General features: G+C 38.8%; 1 protein-coding gene across 3 annotated transcripts in view; it reads left to right on the plus strand.

Moving 5' to 3' along the window:
- The window catches only part of LCP1 (lymphocyte cytosolic protein 1 (L-plastin)), a 98,392-nt gene that overhangs the window by 54,683 nt on the left and 24,004 nt on the right, over window positions 1–19,705 (plus strand). For 2 of the 3 annotated variants that reach the window (XM_011974585.1, XM_011974586.1), the window contains exons 5-13: window positions 377–509; window positions 2,065–2,146; window positions 3,994–4,159; window positions 6,217–6,359; window positions 8,852–8,947; window positions 10,518–10,713; window positions 13,000–13,078; window positions 13,813–13,927; window positions 14,784–14,917. In XM_011974585.1, coding sequence (XP_011829975.1) covers window positions 377–509; window positions 2,065–2,146; window positions 3,994–4,159; window positions 6,217–6,359; window positions 8,852–8,947; window positions 10,518–10,713; window positions 13,000–13,078; window positions 13,813–13,927; window positions 14,784–14,917 — 1,144 coding nt within the window. Of the gene's footprint in view, window positions 1–376; window positions 510–2,064; window positions 2,147–3,993; window positions 4,160–6,216; window positions 6,360–8,486; window positions 8,514–8,851; window positions 8,948–10,517; window positions 10,714–12,999; window positions 13,079–13,812; window positions 13,928–14,783; window positions 14,918–19,705 lie in introns of all 3 variants that reach the window. The other variant, XM_011974584.1, reaches the window with a different exon arrangement.

The raw sequence follows: 19,705 nt of genomic DNA on the forward strand, positions 1-19,705 counted from the left end.
GTCCCAGCTACTCAGGAAACTGAGGCAGGAGAATGGCGTGAACCCGGGAAGCGGAGCTTGCAGTGAGCCGAGCTCGCACCACTGCACTCCAGTCTGGGCAACAGTGCGAGACTTCATCTCAAAAAAAAAAAAAAGAAATAGAGAGTTTTTAAATCTGTTTGCTTTATGTTTTATGACTTGGAGTAAACATAGACTCAATGCCTATTTCCCAAGTGCTCTGAGATTTTTTAATGTTAATAAATATGAGATGATAAGATAATGGACTGAATAAACTCTCATCTTTCTGCTGGGAATGAGAATTTAAGATCCACATCATAATTTTGTTTATAATAGAGTTTCACTTTGCAAATGAGCCACTTTAATCATTTACTTGCAGAGGAAGAAAAGTATGCCTTTGTCAACTGGATAAACAAAGCCCTGGAAAATGACCCTGACTGTCGGCATGTCATCCCGATGAATCCAAACACGAATGATCTCTTTAATGCTGTTGGAGATGGCATTGTCCTTTGGTAAATAATACTTCTTTCTTGGTTGCCAAAGAGTTGCCCATTTTCTAGACCATCAACAATTAATTGTATTTATCCTAGGCCAACGTTGTTTGGTGCTCAGCTGCACCTAGAAGGCTTTTCTACACTTTCACTTGGCCAGGTCCAGGACAGCAAGCGAAATTCAAAAACAATTTATAATGAGAAATGTAAAATTGCTACTGCTTGAGTGGAGGGGAGGGATACACATTATAGAGATAAACATGGAAGGTATAGTAACACCAAGTCAAAAGCATTAGATGTCTAATCAATGTATTAGATAATTAAGTGGGGGGAATTTGTAAAGTACTGATTAAATAATGACTATAGACGGACATTAAAAAGTTTATCTGATGACAAGTTAAAAGTATAAAGGTGGATCAGGCATCAAATAGAAATGTTGACATTATACAAGCTCAGAAGTACATAGATAGTCTTTTATATAATGAGGACAATTTTCCTGGTTATATATTTTTGGAATATATGCTGCTTGCTTCATCTGAGCATGGCTCACCATGAAAGCAGATAGAATTGATAACAGCAGCAGGATGATGGAAGGAGTCCTTAAACTGTGGTCCTTAAGCAAAGAAACCTTTGAGTGGGGCACAGAAATCCACAACTCAAACATTGAGGACACCTGGAAAAGGGGGAATGCATCCTATCCACAGGAGGCCTCTAAATACGGTGCTGGTCAATGCAGCATGACGTCTTTGAAAATCCCTCTGTAGCTCTTGCTTCAGCAGGTTCTCTGTCATCACAGGCCATGCTGTAAGTAAGATGACTTGAGGTGCTCAATATGTGGGAGACTCAGGACTTAAAGGAAACAATGGGTGGGCAAGACATTGAACTTTCTCCTCTGCTCTGACCAGAGCAATTCTACTTTTGATATTTTATTTATCAGAGTTTGTCCTGATAATTCATTTTTAAAAGGTTCAATTGCTATTTAAAAAAAATGAAAATTCTAGTTTTTAGGTTGCTATCCAAGGCCCCCCATGGTCTTCCCTCAATCTCCTAGTTTTACCTTCTAAGACCCCTGTGACTCATTGGTAGTCAGCCTAGGGCACTGAGAAGAATATAAAAATGTTATAACATGATTAACTGAAGATATAAAGTTTGGTCTGGTGTCAAATAGAAATGTAGGTATTATATAAGCTCAGAATTTTATAGATAGTCTTTTATATAATGTGGACAATTTTCATGGTTAAGAAAATAAAGTATTTATGGTAGAATTACTTTGGTTATCCACCCAGAATTTCCTAATGTGCCAAGAAAATCAGGATAATTTTGCAGCTGTTTAGGTGAGAGAATGAAGTGGGGTCCTCATTTCCAACCCTCAATTTATTAATATGGCTTCAGTAGTATTCACCTTTCCCGCAGATAGTTTGAGTCTAGTCAAATGGCATAACTGATTTTATGTCTAAACATTACAGAGTCTGTTGCTGTCTTCTTTGATTATGGTCTTGCTAGAATTTAAATTCAATATTACTGGGCTCTGTTATTCAGAAGACAGCTTTCTTTAATTTAAGTGTTTCCCTTTCAGTAAAATGATCAACCTGTCAGTGCCAGACACAATTGATGAAAGAACAATCAACAAAAAGAAGCTCACCCCTTTCACCATTCAGGTATGTCTTCCCACCATTACCGTAATACAGGATTGGTTTGGCATCAATGAGCATCGTAACTGCTGAGTCAGCCTTTTTCAGGGGCTCAGACATCATTCCCAAAATCTGGGCTTTGGGCTGGTGACTAGTCATACTTCAGGGATAAAGGGATACATTTCTGAGAAGCAAGGAAGGGAGACTGGTGGAGTGGTAGCAGCTGGGGCTTTGTATGTTTTGTTTTGGCCACTTAGGAATATAATTCACTTTGGCTAAAGTTTTAACTCAAGCTTTTCTTAGCAATTTATCTTTGATTTGATGCCAAATAAATAGCATTTCAGCTGAAAACATAAGCCTTTCTAAGAAGCAAGGGGTGAAAAATGGGAAGTACTCTGGCAGCCTTCATAGCAATATTGGCCACAGCCACGAGTATAATAGATATAACTTGCTTTTATTCCATCAATTTGTTGATTAACTGGAATAGTAACCAGCAGTAAGTGTATTTCTGTGTAGTGTTCCAATATTTTAACATTATTGTAATTCTCTTGCTAAGAAACCATATCTAACTTCTTAAATCATCAACAGTACATTATCTCCTGTGTGGATTTAAGCAACCTTGTGTACTTTAAAAATGGAAATGAACCAAATTGAGAACAATGATTAAACACATATGAATGCATTAATGTTAAATTTACTCATAATCTTGACCATATATAGAAACATTATTTTTCACTCATCATTTGAGCACTAGAACAAGGACCCACTTTTCTTCTGATAGTTCTTTTCCTAATTCACTGGTAGCCTTTGCTTTGTTTTTAATTTGTCAAAACAATTTCTATACATCTCTGACACTGGTATCTCTTCCTTTTTAAACCCAAGAATAGTACATAGAGAGTCTGGACTGAAAACTTCCTTGACTCTGTCCCGACTATATGTGAGTTACATTACCTGCATTGTTGTTACTCATAAGAACATAGACTCTGTGAGTGTGTGTGTGTATACACGGGTTCCCTCGTTATTACGGATACTCAACAAATCGACCTAGTAAAAAACCACTCCATCTTTTCCAGGAATTTTAATTGTATCTATTTTTCATTTTCATTTTCTTTTTTTTTGAGATAGAGTTTCACTCTTGTCGCCCAGGCTGGAGTGCAATGGCGCGATCTCGGCTCACTGCAACTTCTGCCTCCTGGGTTCAAGAGATTCTCCTGCCTCAGCCTCCTGAGTAGCTGGAATTATAGGCACCCGCCACCACACCCAGCTGATTTTTGTATTTGTAGTAGAAATGGGGTTTCACCATGTTGGTCAGACTGGTCTCAAACTACTGACCTTAGTTGATCCACCCGCCTTGACCTCTCAAAGTGCTGGGATTACAGGTATGAGCCACCGTGCCCAGCCTTTTTCATTTTCTTAACACCCAATCTGCAAGTCAAAAACCTCTTCTGCTACTCTCTTTTATGATCTTGATTTACATCAACAATCATCTTGTTCATGATGGCCAGTGACAGGACAATGACTTCCTCAAAGGTGCCCCTTTATTGTTGGCCAGTAGAGATGTTGTGTGTGTCAGCTTCATCACAGAGCAAGATGGAAAAATATAGGCCTCGTTAGTCTCATGCCAACCAGAATGGGCCTTCAAGTTACGGTGCTGGTTTGATTGAATGGACCACTGCATGAGCTCGGTGTCTGGGTTACTGGATTTTCTCTTCTGGTTATGAGTCATTGTTTTTCTCTCAATGTTAAAATGAGTGAAGACCATGACTCTAAACCTGTGACCTTCACAGAAGGAAAACATTGTTGCTGTTGCCATCAGTATTGTTTGACATCTACAAAGTCATAGAACAAAAACTTGCATACTTTTTCTCCCTCAGGAAAATCTGAACTTGGCTCTGAACTCTGCCTCAGCCATTGGGTGCCATGTGGTCAACATAGGGGCTGAGGACCTGAAGGAGGGGAAGCCTTATCTGGTCCTGGGACTTCTGTGGCAAGTCATCAAGATTGGGTTATTTGCTGACATCGAACTCAGCAGAAATGAAGGTAAGAGCAAGTCCCAAAGGTCATGACACAGCTTTCTAATAACTTATGCGTTGGGGACTGTAGGAGGAAGATGTCAGAAATTCTCAAGTTTTGAAAACTACACGGTTATATTGATTCCGTGGTGTTCATGTAACAGATTCTAGACACACAGACCAGACATTTGTTAATGATAGAGCAAAAGCTTTTTAAGACCACAGACTAACAATAATGCTTGTTTGGAGCATAGGGCTCAGTCTTGAATATTTGGCACTGTAACCTCAAGAGGTTTCTTCAGAGCTCACTTTGCCTTTAGATACTTTGTAACAAATAAGAGGACTTTTAACTTGCATTTTGTGAAGCAAGCAACTCATATTCATATGCTATAGCGATGGTACCAGATTAGGAGGAACTTGGTCTATTTCTTATCAAAACTATAGAGGAAGGTATAGGTCAAAGGATTCAAGGTTGCAATTATATGGGATGAATAAGTAGAAATCTAAACAGTGTGAGGACTATAGTTAATAATATTGTGCTGTATACTGGTAATTTGCCAAGAAAGTGGATTTCAGGTACTCTTCCTACAAAAAAAAAAGAAAGGGAAGGAAGGGAGGGAGGGAAGGAGGGAGGGAGGGAAGGAAGGAAGGAAGGAAGGAAGGAAGGAAGGAAGGAAGGAAGGAAGGAAGGAAGGAAGGAAACGATATGAGATGTGGGTATGTTAATTTCCTTGACCAACAGTAACCACCTTACTATGTATGTGTCTATCAAGATAAGTATACCAAAACATCACGTTATACACCTTAAATCTATACAGGATAGAATAAAAAATTTTTAAAGACTGTAGAAAATTCCATTTAGGGTTTCAGAGTTCTCAACTAAATATGTAGCTGTCAGTCTTATTGTGTCTTCTCTCAGCATCTTATCTGTGTTTAAACAGTGACAGCCCCATGGCTTAGACAGAGGTAGCCAACCTTGGTAAGTATCATACAAAACACAATGTTATCTTTTAGTTTTCAGGTAGGAATCCTACCAATATGAAATCTGTAGCCAAGTTCTAGTCTTTAGTTACACATACTTTTTATTTGTATGTCCAAATCACAATAACCAATGAAGAATCCTAAAATATTATGTAAAAACCAGTGTATTAAAAATAATATAAAGAAGGCGGGGGAGAGGAAATAGGGATCTTAGAACCTCTGAGAAAGAATATTGATCTTCAAATAATGACCTCAGCTAAATTTAAACCTTCTAGCTAAGCAAAAAATATTTACTTGTCTGGGAAAACATAGAGGAGAGTTGATTACATTAGAGAGTTGCTATAATTAGGCAGGTAAGCACTTGAAATATAAAACACCTATGGGAATAGACAAGAGAACATTGTTATTATTACAAAATTGATCTCTTAAAAGCCAAAGTGTTGTAATATTGTGGAATGTGGTTTGACAGATCCAGCAAAACATCCGAGCCATAGCCTTGGTTATTTTTATGGCTCTGCCCAAATGTTCTTAAACATAGCATTGAGATTCACTGTGCCTTGTTTTCTCCATCTGAAAAATGGGGACAATAAATAAGCTCACAATAGCTTACACCTCTTTTAAGGGAATAATAATAGAATATTTAATCCTTGGGAAAGGCTACAAGAACCTTTACCCCAAAGAGGTAACGTTGCTATCTTTAGCTTTTTAGCAGAGCTCAATGAAAGTTACAACCAAGCCCAGCTGGGAGCAGTGGCTCATGCCTGTAATCCCAGCACTTTGGGAGGCCGAGGTGGGCGGATCATGAGGTCAGGAGATCGAAACCATCCTGGCTAACACAGTGAAACCCTGTCTCTACTAAAAATACAAAAAATTAGCTGGGCGTGGTGGCAGGTGCCTGTAGTCCCAGCTACTCTGGAGGCTGAGGCAGGAGAATGGCGTGAACCCGGGAGGCAGAGCTTGCAGTGAGCCGAGATCACGCCACTGCACTCCAGCCTGGGCAACAGAGCAAGACTCCATCACCAAAAAAAAAGAAAGGTATAACCAAGCCCTCCCTCCCCCAACGTCGCTGCATTTATTTTTCTTTGTTTTTTTGTGCTTCTTTAGCTCTGATTGCTCTTTTGAGAGAAGGTGAGAGCCTGGAAGATTTGATGAAACTCTCCCCTGAAGAGCTGTTGCTGAGGTGGGCTAATTACCACCTGGAAAATGCAGGCTGCAACAAAATTGGCAACTTCAGTACTGACATCAAGGTAGGAGGAGCGTTGTTTGAACATGACTCTTTGCAGCAGTGAAGGGGAATTTGGGCATTAATAAAGAAAAAACAAAGATTTGGGGCTTCGTCTCTTCAGAAGCTCCAGGGTTAGTCTGGTGCGGTTTTGGAGGTGCTCACTGTCCTTAAGAGCCCATCTGCTGCTCTAGTCCTGGGCCACACACAGATCTGCCCGGAGTCCTAGTGCAGCGTCTCAATTGGAGTTTCCATATTAGAAAGTAGAGGGACAAAGGTGAACTAGAGGAAGAGCAAGAGCACAGTCTGCTGTCCAAGTAAAGGGAATATATGTAGGTCTGTAATGTCTCTGGTTTCATAAATGGGAGCAGCAGATGGGAATTCATTTTAAAAAATTAAATGAAGATGACTCTTCTAGTTACACTAATAATAGCAAACATGGTGTCTGCAACATGCCAGGCACTGTTCCAACTGATTTATATGTGTATTCTCTTGTTGAATCCTTACAACAACCCCATGAGGTAAGGGTTATCATCCTCTCATTTACAGATAAAGAGACAAAGAGGTCCGTAGGGGAAAGGCTGAGGCAGGAATACACTGTGGTTTTCAAGTATATGAAAAGTTCCATGTCAAGGTGAAAGAAAACAGCTCTTGGCCATGATGACAGATGGATGAAGATAGAAAGTGGTTAAGGAGTAGAAAGGAGTGGAAAGCAGTCCCTAGAAGGAAAGAGAGGAGATGCTGGGATGCAACACCAGGAAAATACTTCAGTCTCCACTTTCTCAAAAGTTAAATAACTTTTCCCCAAAGAGGAAGAGTCAGAGGAAAGTTCACATGACTCAACAGGAGTACACCTAGGCTTGTAATTCTCTGAGTAACCGTTTCCCACTGCCACACGACGTGCATGCAGTGGCATTTAGAACTCAGGGTTTGTCAGGCACCATGCCGGTCAGAGTCAAGCTTCTAGATTGAAAGCCCCCATTTCTTAGGATCTAAGCTAAATCCGTCTTTCTAACTATGCATCTTTCATGGGTTATTAACATTTTTCTAGCACCACCAACCAAACTGGGGTTTAACAGGAGCTGGCTATCATGATCTCCCTTGGTGTTCAACAGTTAAGCTCTACAGTTGTAAAACATTTCAGTCAAAATGAGGCTGTCTGATCTCAGCTGTAAATTTACTTAATTTCCTATCATTAAATGGCTGTGTTCTCTAGAACAACCGTTTTGTGCTTTGGGAAGTGTCTGAATGAGATGGGAACTGGCCAGATGAGCACTTACTTATGCAGTGTTGTGCCTGTTCTCCGGCAGCAGCTGCACGGCGACTGACCGCACTGTCATGTGTATGTCTGAGGAGCCAGCAACCTTGGGCGATGTCTTTAAATCATGTAGAATTGGCAAAGGCGAGGAGAACACCCAGGCTAGAGTGAGTGAGAAAGGCTCATAAGAATCAGGTGAAATGAGGTTACTCTTAGCCAAACTAAAAAGATGTAACCCGGGGTATGCAGATGGTATTGGTGCCTAACACCTGTATGTGACTGTCACTGACTTCAAAATAGCTGCAGTGAAAAGTCAGAGAAGGGAGGGTAGAAAGAAGAGAGATGAAGATCAGTTTTCCCAGGTGCAACATCAATGGCTCACACTCTGGTTCTCATCTTTCTGATGCCAAAAGTGGGGAGCATACCTCTCCTCTGCCCACGCCTTTCCTACCCTAACCAGTTGTAGAAAAAAAATAGCAGCTGATTTTTCAATCTTTAAGAGAAGTTGAGATGCTATTAAATGATTTAAGTAAACTACCTGAAAATCTGTATGCTTTCACTGACTAAAAATAAATTTATATTTTAAGACTATAATTCTGAAAGTTCTTTTTGTCAATAAGCATATTTTTAGAATCTAAGGAAGTTTGAGAATTCAATACCTGTATCTAATCTGCTATAACTACATTGAACCATTTTTCTAGCTTCTAGATAAACATGAAATGCACTTATCTTAGTATTTCTCCTTTTACATAAAGATTGCTTGTTAATGCTTCAGTCTTCTGTCTTTGACGTCTTTATTTTTCTCTTGCTGATTGTTCATTTAAATGTATTTTTAAACTCTGCTTTAAACTTCTGCTTCCTTTTTCTGTCACTTTTTTTTTAATTAAACCTTAGCTGACTGACTTCTACAGCAATATAAAGGTATATATATATTTTCCTGTATACAATTTAATACACGTAAATAAGTTGTTTTTCTCCCCTAAAGACAACAGAATAATATCCACTTCTTTAGGGTGACTTTTGTGCGTATCTTGTCTATTTTCTTGTTACACTCCTTTTAAAAAGAAAAACAAATGTGATATGTAAAGAGACACATAGAACATTCAAATTAGTGAATGTTTCTAGCTTTGTTAATTAAGTTACATTCTTGAATGATAGCTGAATATGAAATAAAATGTTTGCTTTTGGGAAATCATTGTTGTGCTAAGTATGTAATTAGCTGTGCTATTCTGAAATTGGAATTTCTTAATTTCTCACAGGACTCAAAAGCTTATTACCACCTGCTTGAGCAGGTGGCTCCAAAAGGAGATGAAGAAGGCGTTCCTGCTGTTGTTATTGACATGTCAGGACTGCGGGTAAGGCCAGGTCCCGGTTGTGTTTGGAGAACATGATGCTGCTTTCATGTTGGCAGTTCCATTGCCCTGTGTGGCCCTGACTCTGGAGTTCCATGACTGGGCATTTCTGCCTAAAGCCCTGTTAAAACTGTAAAACTGTGGGCAGTTTGGGATAATAATTGATGCAAACTGAATCTGGAAATAGAACATTAAAGAAAGAAACCAATAGTAATTAAACGCCATCCAGCATGCTAGGCACTTCTATATATGTTCATCTTTTAGTAGACGCTATAACCCCACATGGGTCTGAATGTTATGATGAAACCTCTGTTTTGCCGCCACTTTAGTATTGGTCTTGAGAAGTCATTTTGCCTGTTTGTGTGCCTCATTTAATATTATTGGAGTTAAATCCAGTGAGTTCATATTGAAGTCCATTGATTCCTAATGAGAAGTAGAGTAAAAGTAGATGAGAAGTAAAGCTCATAAAATGCATAACATGTAGTGTTATCTAGTAAAGTGTCATTTTTTTTTTTTTTTTTATTTTTAGACAGTCTCGCTCTGTCGCCCAGGCTAGAGTGCAGTGGTAAGATCTTGGCTCACTGCCAGCTCTGCCTCCCGGGTTCATGCCATTCTGCCATTCTCCTGGCTCAGCCTCATGAGTAGCTGGGACTATAGGCGCCTGCCACCAAGCCCGGCTAATTTTTTGTATTTTTAGTAGAGACGGGATTTCACCGTGTTAGCCAAGATGGTCTCGATCTCCTGATCTCGTGATCTGCCCCCCTCGGCCCCCCAAAGTGCTGGGATTACAGGCATGAACCACCGAGCCCGGCCTAGTAAAGTGTCATATTGAGAAATAATCCTAATTTAAAGTTTTGTTTTCTGAAAATTGGTGGTTTCGTATACTTTAAGGACAGTGGGCCATATTTCAACAAAATTTTAGTGTTGTTTTAAGAGTCGCTTACAAATGGCTGGAGGTTCTCTAGAATTATTTGAGCACATTGAGTGGTTCAAAATCTGAAGTCTGCAAAAATAAAATTGATATTATATATTTATCAATAACAATATGTAGGTTAACTGATAAAATTTATTTTGTTTGGGTTGCAAGTATACCAACTCAATGTGGAGACGGTGGTTATGCTAATCACATGCTCTTATTGGCAAGTGTAAATATCTTTTGTGAACTGGTTATGGGAATATAAATTAATAAATGAAATTTGTTGATAGACAATCTCATGACATCTGTGCAAGAAAAAAATAAAAAGGAATCTTAATGGTTGGAAATAATTAAGATAAACTCAAATGATAAATTTTCAGAATCTACTGCATCTCTTTTGAAACAGGGCAACCAACCATTCATCTGAAATAGTTTGATAATGGAGATGAGAGACCTTCATTACTTAACCTCTGAGATTCCTTTTACTTGTGACTTTCTGATTTTGGTGCCGGTGCGTGTAGGTAACAATGTGCTGTTATTAAGTGTTTGCCTGAGACTAATGGTTTCAGTGAGATTCCCATTTCTTTTCACATTATGCAATCTGCTTTGTGCATGGAGAGTCTTGACCCAGCCCTGAGACATCCTTTTGCATTGCAGGAGAAGGATGACATCCAGAGGGCAGAATGCATGTTGCAGCAGGCGGAGAGGCTGGGCTGCCGGCAGTTTGTCACAGCCACAGATGTTGTCCGAGGGAACCCCAAGTTGAACTTGGCCTTTATTGCCAACCTCTTTAACAGATACCCTGCCCTGCACAAACCAGAGAACCAGGACATTGACTGGGGGGCTCTTGAAGGTAACTAACTGCAAACTACTTGCTTAAGATGGGGAAAGGCACTCACAATTCTAATTCAATGGCAGTTCAAACTCACTTCCTAAGCAAATATAAACTATTTGCACGTGCAAACAGGCCATTAATTCTCTGGTATGCAACAAAGAGAATAAATAGATTCATCAAGTCAATTTCAGCAAAGCAGGAGTAATTAAATACCATTATATCATGTCCGTTATACAAAGACTTCATCCATTATCAGAATTAAATGTTTTAGGAAAGATAATACATTTAATTATTAGATGAAATAAATCTGGAGTTTCAAAAAGATAATTTATGTACTTAATAGACTGTGTTGATTCCTAGAGGCAAGAAACTGCCAGCATTCGTTATCAAAAAATGATATTTAATGTATGCTGGGATATGCTTACTGAGTTTTGGTTTGTTTTGTTTCTTATGGGAGGTACAGAAAAGAATTTTGAGGCAGAATCCCTAACAGTTGTATTTTTCAGGTTAATGCTCTAAGATTCAACAAAAAGTATATAGCTTTAGTTAGATTCTACCAGGTAGAGGTGCCAGAGATGTTTACTTGATTTTTTTTAAAAAGTCATGAACTAGTCCCAATATTGAGACAAAAAGGTCAATTAATATTAAATGAATGTCATGCAAGCAAGGAGATTCAGATCTGAAGTATGAGTTGATCCTTTTCCACAGCACTTTACTCTCACTAGAAATGCAGCATAATCGTGCTTCCATACTCCTGCATTTGTGTCATTTGCTGAATTATGGTCAGGGGGTTGTGTGCATTTTGTTGACTCCCAAATCTATATATCCAGCCCCCTAATCACCCATTTCAGCTGCTTCTAGAATATTCCCGTTTGGGTCCTTGGCTATCATTTGAGGTGCAGCATATGCAAAACAGAATTGATTATTTTCCCTCCCACCCCCAACCATTGCCTTTCCAGTCCACCTCCCATCCCATTTGCCCTCTTTTAGAAATGCTCCATTTCCATTAATCATACCATTTTTTTTCTTTAGTCACGAAAACTAAAGACCTTGGATCCTACTGTATCTTCCTATCCTTCATCCCTACATCCACTAAATCAGCAAATACTAATAATTCTTCCTTTGGAACATTTTCTCAATTGTTACATTTCTTTTCTGCTCTTCCAAACTCATTACCTCATATGCCAATTATTTTAATGGATCTTGGAGCCTCCATTTATCAAATGCTTGAGTGTATCCCACATGCTAATGTCAAACACTCTGCCCTCTGCCATGTTTAATTCAAATGCATATCGCCTTTCAGTGATTCTACACACTGCTGCCAGGCACATCCCAGTACTGATTTTATTATATCTCTGCCTTGCTCAAGAATGTATTGTAGTAATTTTACAAAGCCATAATGACTGCCATTGTCTAATATGTCAACTAAAATGTGCTACCTGGTATCCAAAGATTGAAATCCTGTCTCTCCAAAAAAATACAAAAAATTAGCTGAGCGTGGTGGCGGGCGCCTGTAGTCCCAGCTACTTGGGAGGCTGAGGCAGGAGAATGGTGTGAACCCAGGAGGCAGAGCTTGCAGTGAGCCAAGATCGCACCACTGCACTCCAGCCTGAGAGACAGTGAGACTCTGTCTCAAAAAACATAAATAAATAAATAAATAAATAAAATCTCCAATTCTGACTTCTTCTTCCAGATAGGGTTACCTCATTGGACTGCACAATACAGACCCCTGACCAAACCAGTTCCTGATGTTCTTAACAGAGACCTTGCCTGTTGCTCCCTTTGTATGCATATTTATACTGTCTTCTACTCCCACCCCTTGCTATCTCCCGAAATCCTCTACTCTTTCCTTTTTCTGATCCAGATTTTGCTAGCTATCCAAGGGCAAGTTCAAATTCCACCCCCTCCAAATTCAGTCTATACTGTTCTTTTCCCTGTCTCAGCTCAAATAACAGATATATCTATCTCCTAAGTGAGTTCTGTAGCTTGTATGATCTCTGTTTGATGCCTAAAAGTCCTGTTTTTTCCAGCAAGAAGGTAAGCCTTTGAGAGCCAACTGAACAGCTACCCCACACAGGATTCCACACACTACTAATAGATGCTATAGAAATACATGTGGAATTGAAATGGAAAAGAAAAATTAACACTGTATGAGAACCCTCATCCAAATCCAATAGGGTTTATTTTATTTCTTTCTTTCATTCTATTTTCAGTTTTTATTGCATCCTCTTTAGTTAAACTTTGGTCATAAAAAAAGGCATGTTTTCTTCAATCCCAAAAGATAACCCGTCTTCCTTCATCCAGGTGAGACGAGGGAAGAGCGGACATTTAGAAACTGGATGAACTCCCTGGGTGTTAACCCTCGAGTCAATCATTTGTACAGGTAGGAATATTTGGGAACTCATTCTAATGTAAGGTAGAGACCTTGAAAGAGCCATAGGATTCCAAATACCACCATGATGTGCATTCTCTTCACAAAATGTGCATACCTTGATGGAAGGGGAAAAGTGCCAAGTTGAGCTTCAGATGTTGGCTATTCAGCTGAAAACCTCACCTATATACATCAGTCTCACTGTGTGCTCAATACATAAATCATACCTCAACAAAATGAAACATTTACTCTATGTCATAAGTGATCATACGTCTAATCTGCTCACAAGCAGGCAAAACAACAGATGTTAAGTTTGTGGTGAAGCGTCTCCTACGCCACTTGTTAAAGCCATCTTTGTTTTTTTTTTTAACATTTCTTTTACATTTACTTAGTTTTACAATTTTTAAACCTTTAGGTACAGGGGTACATGTGCAGGTTTGTTATACAGGTGAATTGCGTGTTGCAGGGGTTTGGTGCACAGATGATTTCATCACCAGAGTGCTCTTTCTTTTCCTGAGGCAGCATATGTTGGATGGAAGGGCATAGCTGGTCACACCTGGGAAGAGTGAGTCCCCCAGTCTCTCTGAGTCGTGGTTTCTTCACTTCTATAGATGGAGCTACGACTACCAGTGTGCGGGGTTGTTGTGAATATTCTCTGAACTAATATGTAAGAAAGTGTCTGGCCCATTGTAGGCCCTGAATAAATGTGGGATATCTGAGAATCCTTTTGTGTTTGTTTTGTTTAGTGACTTATCAGATGCCCTGGTCATCTTCCAGCTCTATGAAAAGATTAAAGTTCCTGTTGACTGGAACAGAGTAAACAAACCGCCATACCCCAAACTGGGAGGCAATATGAAGAAGGTAAACAATGATGGTTCTGATGTTCCAGCAGCCAGGCAAAGTCATAGCTTGCAAGAGCGCTCTAAATACTTTATAAGGCAGCCAAACAATGTTTATCCAGAAATTAAATTCTAGTACAGCACTCAGAAACCTGAATAGGTTTATTAAAGTGTGTCCATTATTTCAGTCGATTACTTATTTATAATTCCACGTTGGATGTCTTCAAACATTATCATGCAAAAATTCTAATTAAGATAATTAGAGCAAGCAGAGAGCCACAGGGATTTTTCCCTCAGCAGGATCTTTATTCTAATTTCTAAAGAACTGGAGCTTTGTACTGACAGCTTGACTTGTTCAAATAGTTTGTTGACTGTCAACACAGTGGGAACATTGTTTTGAAACAACAGGGTTGACACAGCCATTTCTCAGCATTTCTTATTGCTGTGGCTGTTAATGATCCATGCGTAGCTGCAGGAATATCTGTTCACATGTCCGTTTGCTATGTGTGCAGAGGATGGAGACTCCAAATTTTCCATGTCAATCTCTGTGTATTCACTTATTTTAGAAATATTACATGTAGGTAACTAAGGATGGCTCTCCATTTATGCAGTGTGATATAGCGGTGAACATATTCATAATAATGAATTCATTTCGGTTTTCCACATTATGAATTTTTTTTATGAAAGTGAGGGGTTTCTAAGGAAAGATGAAAAATTCTTTACTTTTGAATCCTAGAATGGCAGAACCAGTTGAGACTTGAGAAGTCATTCAGTCTGACCATATTTATTTCATTTTTTATCTTTATTTTTATTATTTATCTGGTATTTATCATAATCAAGATGCTGACGTTAAATCGTTTTCCTTTCTGCTCGTTCAGCTTGAGAATTGTAACTATGCGGTAGAATTGGGGAAGAATCAAGCGAAGTTCTCCCTGGTTGGCATCGGTGGACAAGATCTCAATGAAGGAAACCGCACTCTCACATTGGCCTTGATTTGGCAGCTAATGAGAAGGTAGCATAGCTTATGGAAGTGGCTTTTTCTTGAATGCATTATTTACCTGGAAAAATATTAGCACATTTTTAGCAGTATAAGTTAATTCAGTAAAAGCATGTTTGAAGCTAATCTTAATAACCAGAGAAGCACTTTTTACCTTTCTGCTTTTTGTTTCAGTTCTGTCAGTTTTTGTTTCAAGTATTGTGAAACTCTGTGATTAGGTTCATAAACAGTTTAGATTGTTGTTTCATTCTGATTTAATCATCCCTTTGTCCTTATGAAGTAGTCTTCTTTATGCCTACTAATATTCTTTTCTCTGAAATCTATTTTTTCTGACATTAATAGATAATAGCTACTATTGCTTCTACAGGCTTCCTATTGATTAGTGGTTAGCATGGCCTATCTTTTTACCATCCTTTTACTTCAACTGATCTGTGTAAATAACAATTACTTTTAAAGGGACTTTTTAAATAAAGGTGAAATTATGCTATATTTATCTACATATTTACTATTTCTAGTGCTCTTCCTACTATTTTATAGATTAAGATTTCCATTTGGTATCATTTTCTGTCTACCTAAAATATTTCTGGTAGCGCAAGTCTGCTGGTGATGAATGATTTCAGCCTCTGTATGTCTGAAAATGTCTATTTCATTTTCAAAAGATTTTTTTCTCTGAGTGCAGAATTCTAAGTTGATAGGTTTTTCTTTCAGTACTTTAAAGATAGTTTCACTGTCTTCTGGCCCACATTGTTTCCAAGAGGAAATCTATTGTCATTCTTATCTTTGTTTCCTTGTATGTAGTATTTCTCTTCTAGCTTAAGATTTCTCTCTATTACAGGTTTTAGGTAATTTTATTATGATGTGTGTGTGTGTGTGTATATATATATATATATTTTTTTTTCTTTTTTTTTTTGAGACAGAGTCTTGCTCTGTCACCCAGGCTGGAGTGCAGTAATGTAATCTCTGCTCACTGCAATCTCCACCTCCTGGGTTCAAGTGATTCTCCTGCCTGAGCCTCCTGAGTAGCTGGGACTACAGGTCCACATTACCATGCCCAGCTAATTTTTGTATTTTTAGTAGAGACGGGGTTTCACCATGTTGGACAGGCTGGTCTCAAACTCCTGACCTAATGATCTGCCCGCCTTGGCCTTCCAAAGGGCTGGGATTATAGGCGTGCCACCCCACCGTGCCCAGCCCCATTGTTGTTTCTTATGCTTGAGGTTTGTTAACTTATAGGATCTATGGATTTATACTTTCCATCAAATTTGGAAAACTTAACTCTCATCTCTTCAAATATATCTTCTGTACCCACCAACCCTGGTTCTGGGGGATTCCAAGTGTGTGTATATTTGATCATTCAAAGTTGTCCCTAAGCTCACTGATGCTTTATTTATTTATTTTCTCTATGTTTCATTTTGGATAACTTGTATTGCTATGTTTTCAAGTTCACTAATCTCTTTGTGTGTGTGTGTGTGTGTCTGTCTAATGTTCCATTAACTCCAATCAGTGTATATGTTTTTTAACCTGGATCTTATCGTCTCCATGTATAGAAATTTTGAGTCATTTTTATATCTCCCATATCTGTCCTTTCCTTTACCTTCTTGAACATACGGAAAATAATTACAGTAATTTATTTTGGGATCTGTTTCTACTAATTTATTTTCATCTTCATTATGAGTCATATTTTTTGGCTTCTTTGGATGCTGCTAATTTTTTAATTATATGTCGGCTATCACAAATTTGACCTTGCTGTGTACTGGATATTTCTGTATTCCTTTAAATATTCTTAAATTTTATCCTGGGATAGACTTAAGTTACTTAAATACAGTTTGGTCCATTTGAGGCTTACTTTTAAACTTAATTAATCTAGAGCTCATTTTGCTTGTTAGTAATGAGAAAATAGTCTTCTGAGTACTTTACTTGATGCTCATGTATTATGAAATTTTTCCACTCCAGCTAGTAGGAACAAATTATCACCAGCCTTGTGTGAGCCCCAAGGATTGCTCTGCCAGCTCATTTCTGGTGGGCTTTTCCCCACAGCCTCTAGTAGTTTCTTCACACATGTGCACTGAGCGGTCCTCAGCTGAAGACTGAGGGAAACCCTCTGAAGGCCGCTGAAGCTTTCTTTCTGAATGACTGTCTTCTCTCTATACAGGTCTCACCGCTCTGGTCGTCTTCCCCCTAAATCCTAGGCACCTGGGCTTCCTTCATTTCTCATTCCTGTTTCCTCCACTCAAGAGGATGGCCATGCTCTGTTTGCGTTTTCTCCTCCTCTGCTGCAGCTTGGCAACTTCTTCCGTGCTGGGAAAATCTTAAGGCTCACTTTGTTTTCTTCTTTTCAGGGGCCACTGTCCCGCACTTCCTATTGTCTGATGTCTGAACAACATTGTTTCGTATGTTTTTCCGTGTATTAGAGGTGTTTAAATGTGGTTCCCGTTATTCCATCATGGCCAGAAACGGAAGATCCTTTCATAGAGAACTTTAGAAATGTTTTGGAACTGAATATAAGCTTGACTAATGTGAGAATTATAGGGTGATATTAGTTAAACAAAAATAGAATATAAGAAGATACGCAAACAGAAAATAAATTATAAGAAAAAGAAACAATTTTGGTACAAAATCATAAGCTTGGGAAGACTTTTAGATAGGAATTCTGTAAGTAATACAATAATCTACTTGTAAATGCTTCAGTCTTTCCCCTTGTACTAATAGCTCTGACAAAGCAGGAATTTTACATCCCCACATTAGAGCCTATGTTAGTGTGACATAATTCATTTTCCTACCTGGAAGGAAGCCCCAGAAACTGCATGTCACATTACATTCCGTCTGGCAAGATAATGGCAAAGGCAAGGTTTGTGGTGTGCCTAAGCACTGCGGCTTTAGTTCCAAGCCACTGTCTGCAGATCCTAATAATGGCCGGCTCTGGATGTAATTGTGGCAGTATTTCCAGATAAGGTAGGATAATCGGAAGTGATCATAAAAGATTTCACTCCCTGATTCACTTTACTTTACTAAGTATAGAGCTCCATTGCCCATTTCTAAACTGGGGTCTCTTTAATGATGGAGGTGGATGTCATAAGGCTCCCCTATTGGATAAAACTCCAGAGCTAAACAATCTCCAACTCTATCTTTTAGTTTACTACATGTATCCAGAACATCATTGAAAACTGCTTAGGGCTATTCTCACCAGTGCATTTCCAGATGCTCTTTCCAAGCTATCTTTATTATCTTCCACAAGTTTTAAATTTTTTACAGATTAGCAATTCATACTGATTGCTTTAAAAACCAAAGCAAAAGTCCTTTTAGTTGCAACAGTTAAACTGACTCACGGGTTTCAATATTAAATAATCTTTAATATATTCTTTTTTGATGATTAAAAAGCTCAGGGCAGCTGGGTGCGGTGGCTCATGCTGTAATCCCAGTACTTTGGGAGCCTGAGGCAGGTGGATCACCTCAGGTCAGGAGTACGAGACCAGCCTGGCCAACATGGTGAAACCCCATCTCTACTAAAAATACAAAAGTTAGCCAGGCATGGTGGTGTGTGCCTGTAGTCCCAGCTACTCAGGAGGCTGAGGCAGGAGAATTGCTTGAACCTGGGAGGTGGAGGTTGCAGTGAGCCAAGATCGTGCCACTGCACGCCAACCTAGGTAATAGAGCAAGACTCCATGTCAAAAATAAAAAATAAAAAAACTCAGGCCAGCTCTATTCTGTGTTAAATTTGATAATATCTGAAAAACATCTTGCAATATGATCTTTGGATGTTTTATAAAAATGTGGCTCAAAACCCTATTTAATGGCTGGCACATACACAATAAGGTCTACTCTGCTATTGCTATCTTCACCTGGTTGAAAAGTCGTATTTCTCATGAGTGTTTACTACACAAGAATTGTGCATTTAAGAAAGTAGACAGAGAAATATATTACTGTAGAAGGAGAAGAAATGACTGATAATTATATAAATGGCACCAGAAGGGATTTTTTTCCCTGCATGCCATATATTAAAAGATCTATTAAATTTACAGCCAGTTCTAGCTGGAATGTATTTCATTGAATTGTGCTGATGTGCTAATTTGGTCATTTATCTGGACAATAAATAGCTTGTCATTTTTTCCCATGAGAGCAAATGAGAGATATGTACTTAAACTTCCCTTTCCCCTTCAGTAGCTTGGAAATCATTCTCAGGGTGGACAGTTGGCAAACAGCGTATGCATAAACTTGCAGATAAAACCCTTGAAGCAAGCAGGCTGCCAGCACATGGCAATGATAGCTCTACTCAAACAAATGAACAAAGAATCTGAAGCAGACAAATGGGAAACTCTCCCCAAGTCAAATAGGCTGTGGATGGTGAAGTCAGGATGGGTCCTTCAAAAACAAAACACCACGGTTTGTTCCTCTGTGCCAAATAGTAAATAAATAAAACAAGCGTTGGAAGGCAGGAAAATAAGCAGGTAATAATCACATCCCTCTGGTGTCTCACATCCAAACCTCATCAATCCTCTTGTTGAAGGAAGAACTGGCTAAAGCTGGAGCTCATAACGCTGTTTCATTTTGACAAAGAGCTTTTCAGCACAGCACATTTTGCAAACACTGGTAATACTGAGATCGTGTCTGGAGGGCTCCATTTAATAGCACAGTCATCCCGAAGCAGGTTTGATGATATGCAGTAATTATCTCAAAAGAAAAAATCTAGAAAGACACAGACCAAATTAGTTTTTGTTTTACATTTTGAATTTTTATTTAGATGAGTAATTGCTTAGTGTACTATCTAGAACGGAGGCTCCAGCCTAATTTTTTTTTTTTTTTTTT

This window comes from Mandrillus leucophaeus, unplaced genomic scaffold (assembly GCF_000951045.1).
Source record: "Mandrillus leucophaeus isolate KB7577 unplaced genomic scaffold, Mleu.le_1.0 Scaffold147, whole genome shotgun sequence".
NCBI classification, from domain to species: Eukaryota; Metazoa; Chordata; class Mammalia; order Primates; family Cercopithecidae; genus Mandrillus; species Mandrillus leucophaeus.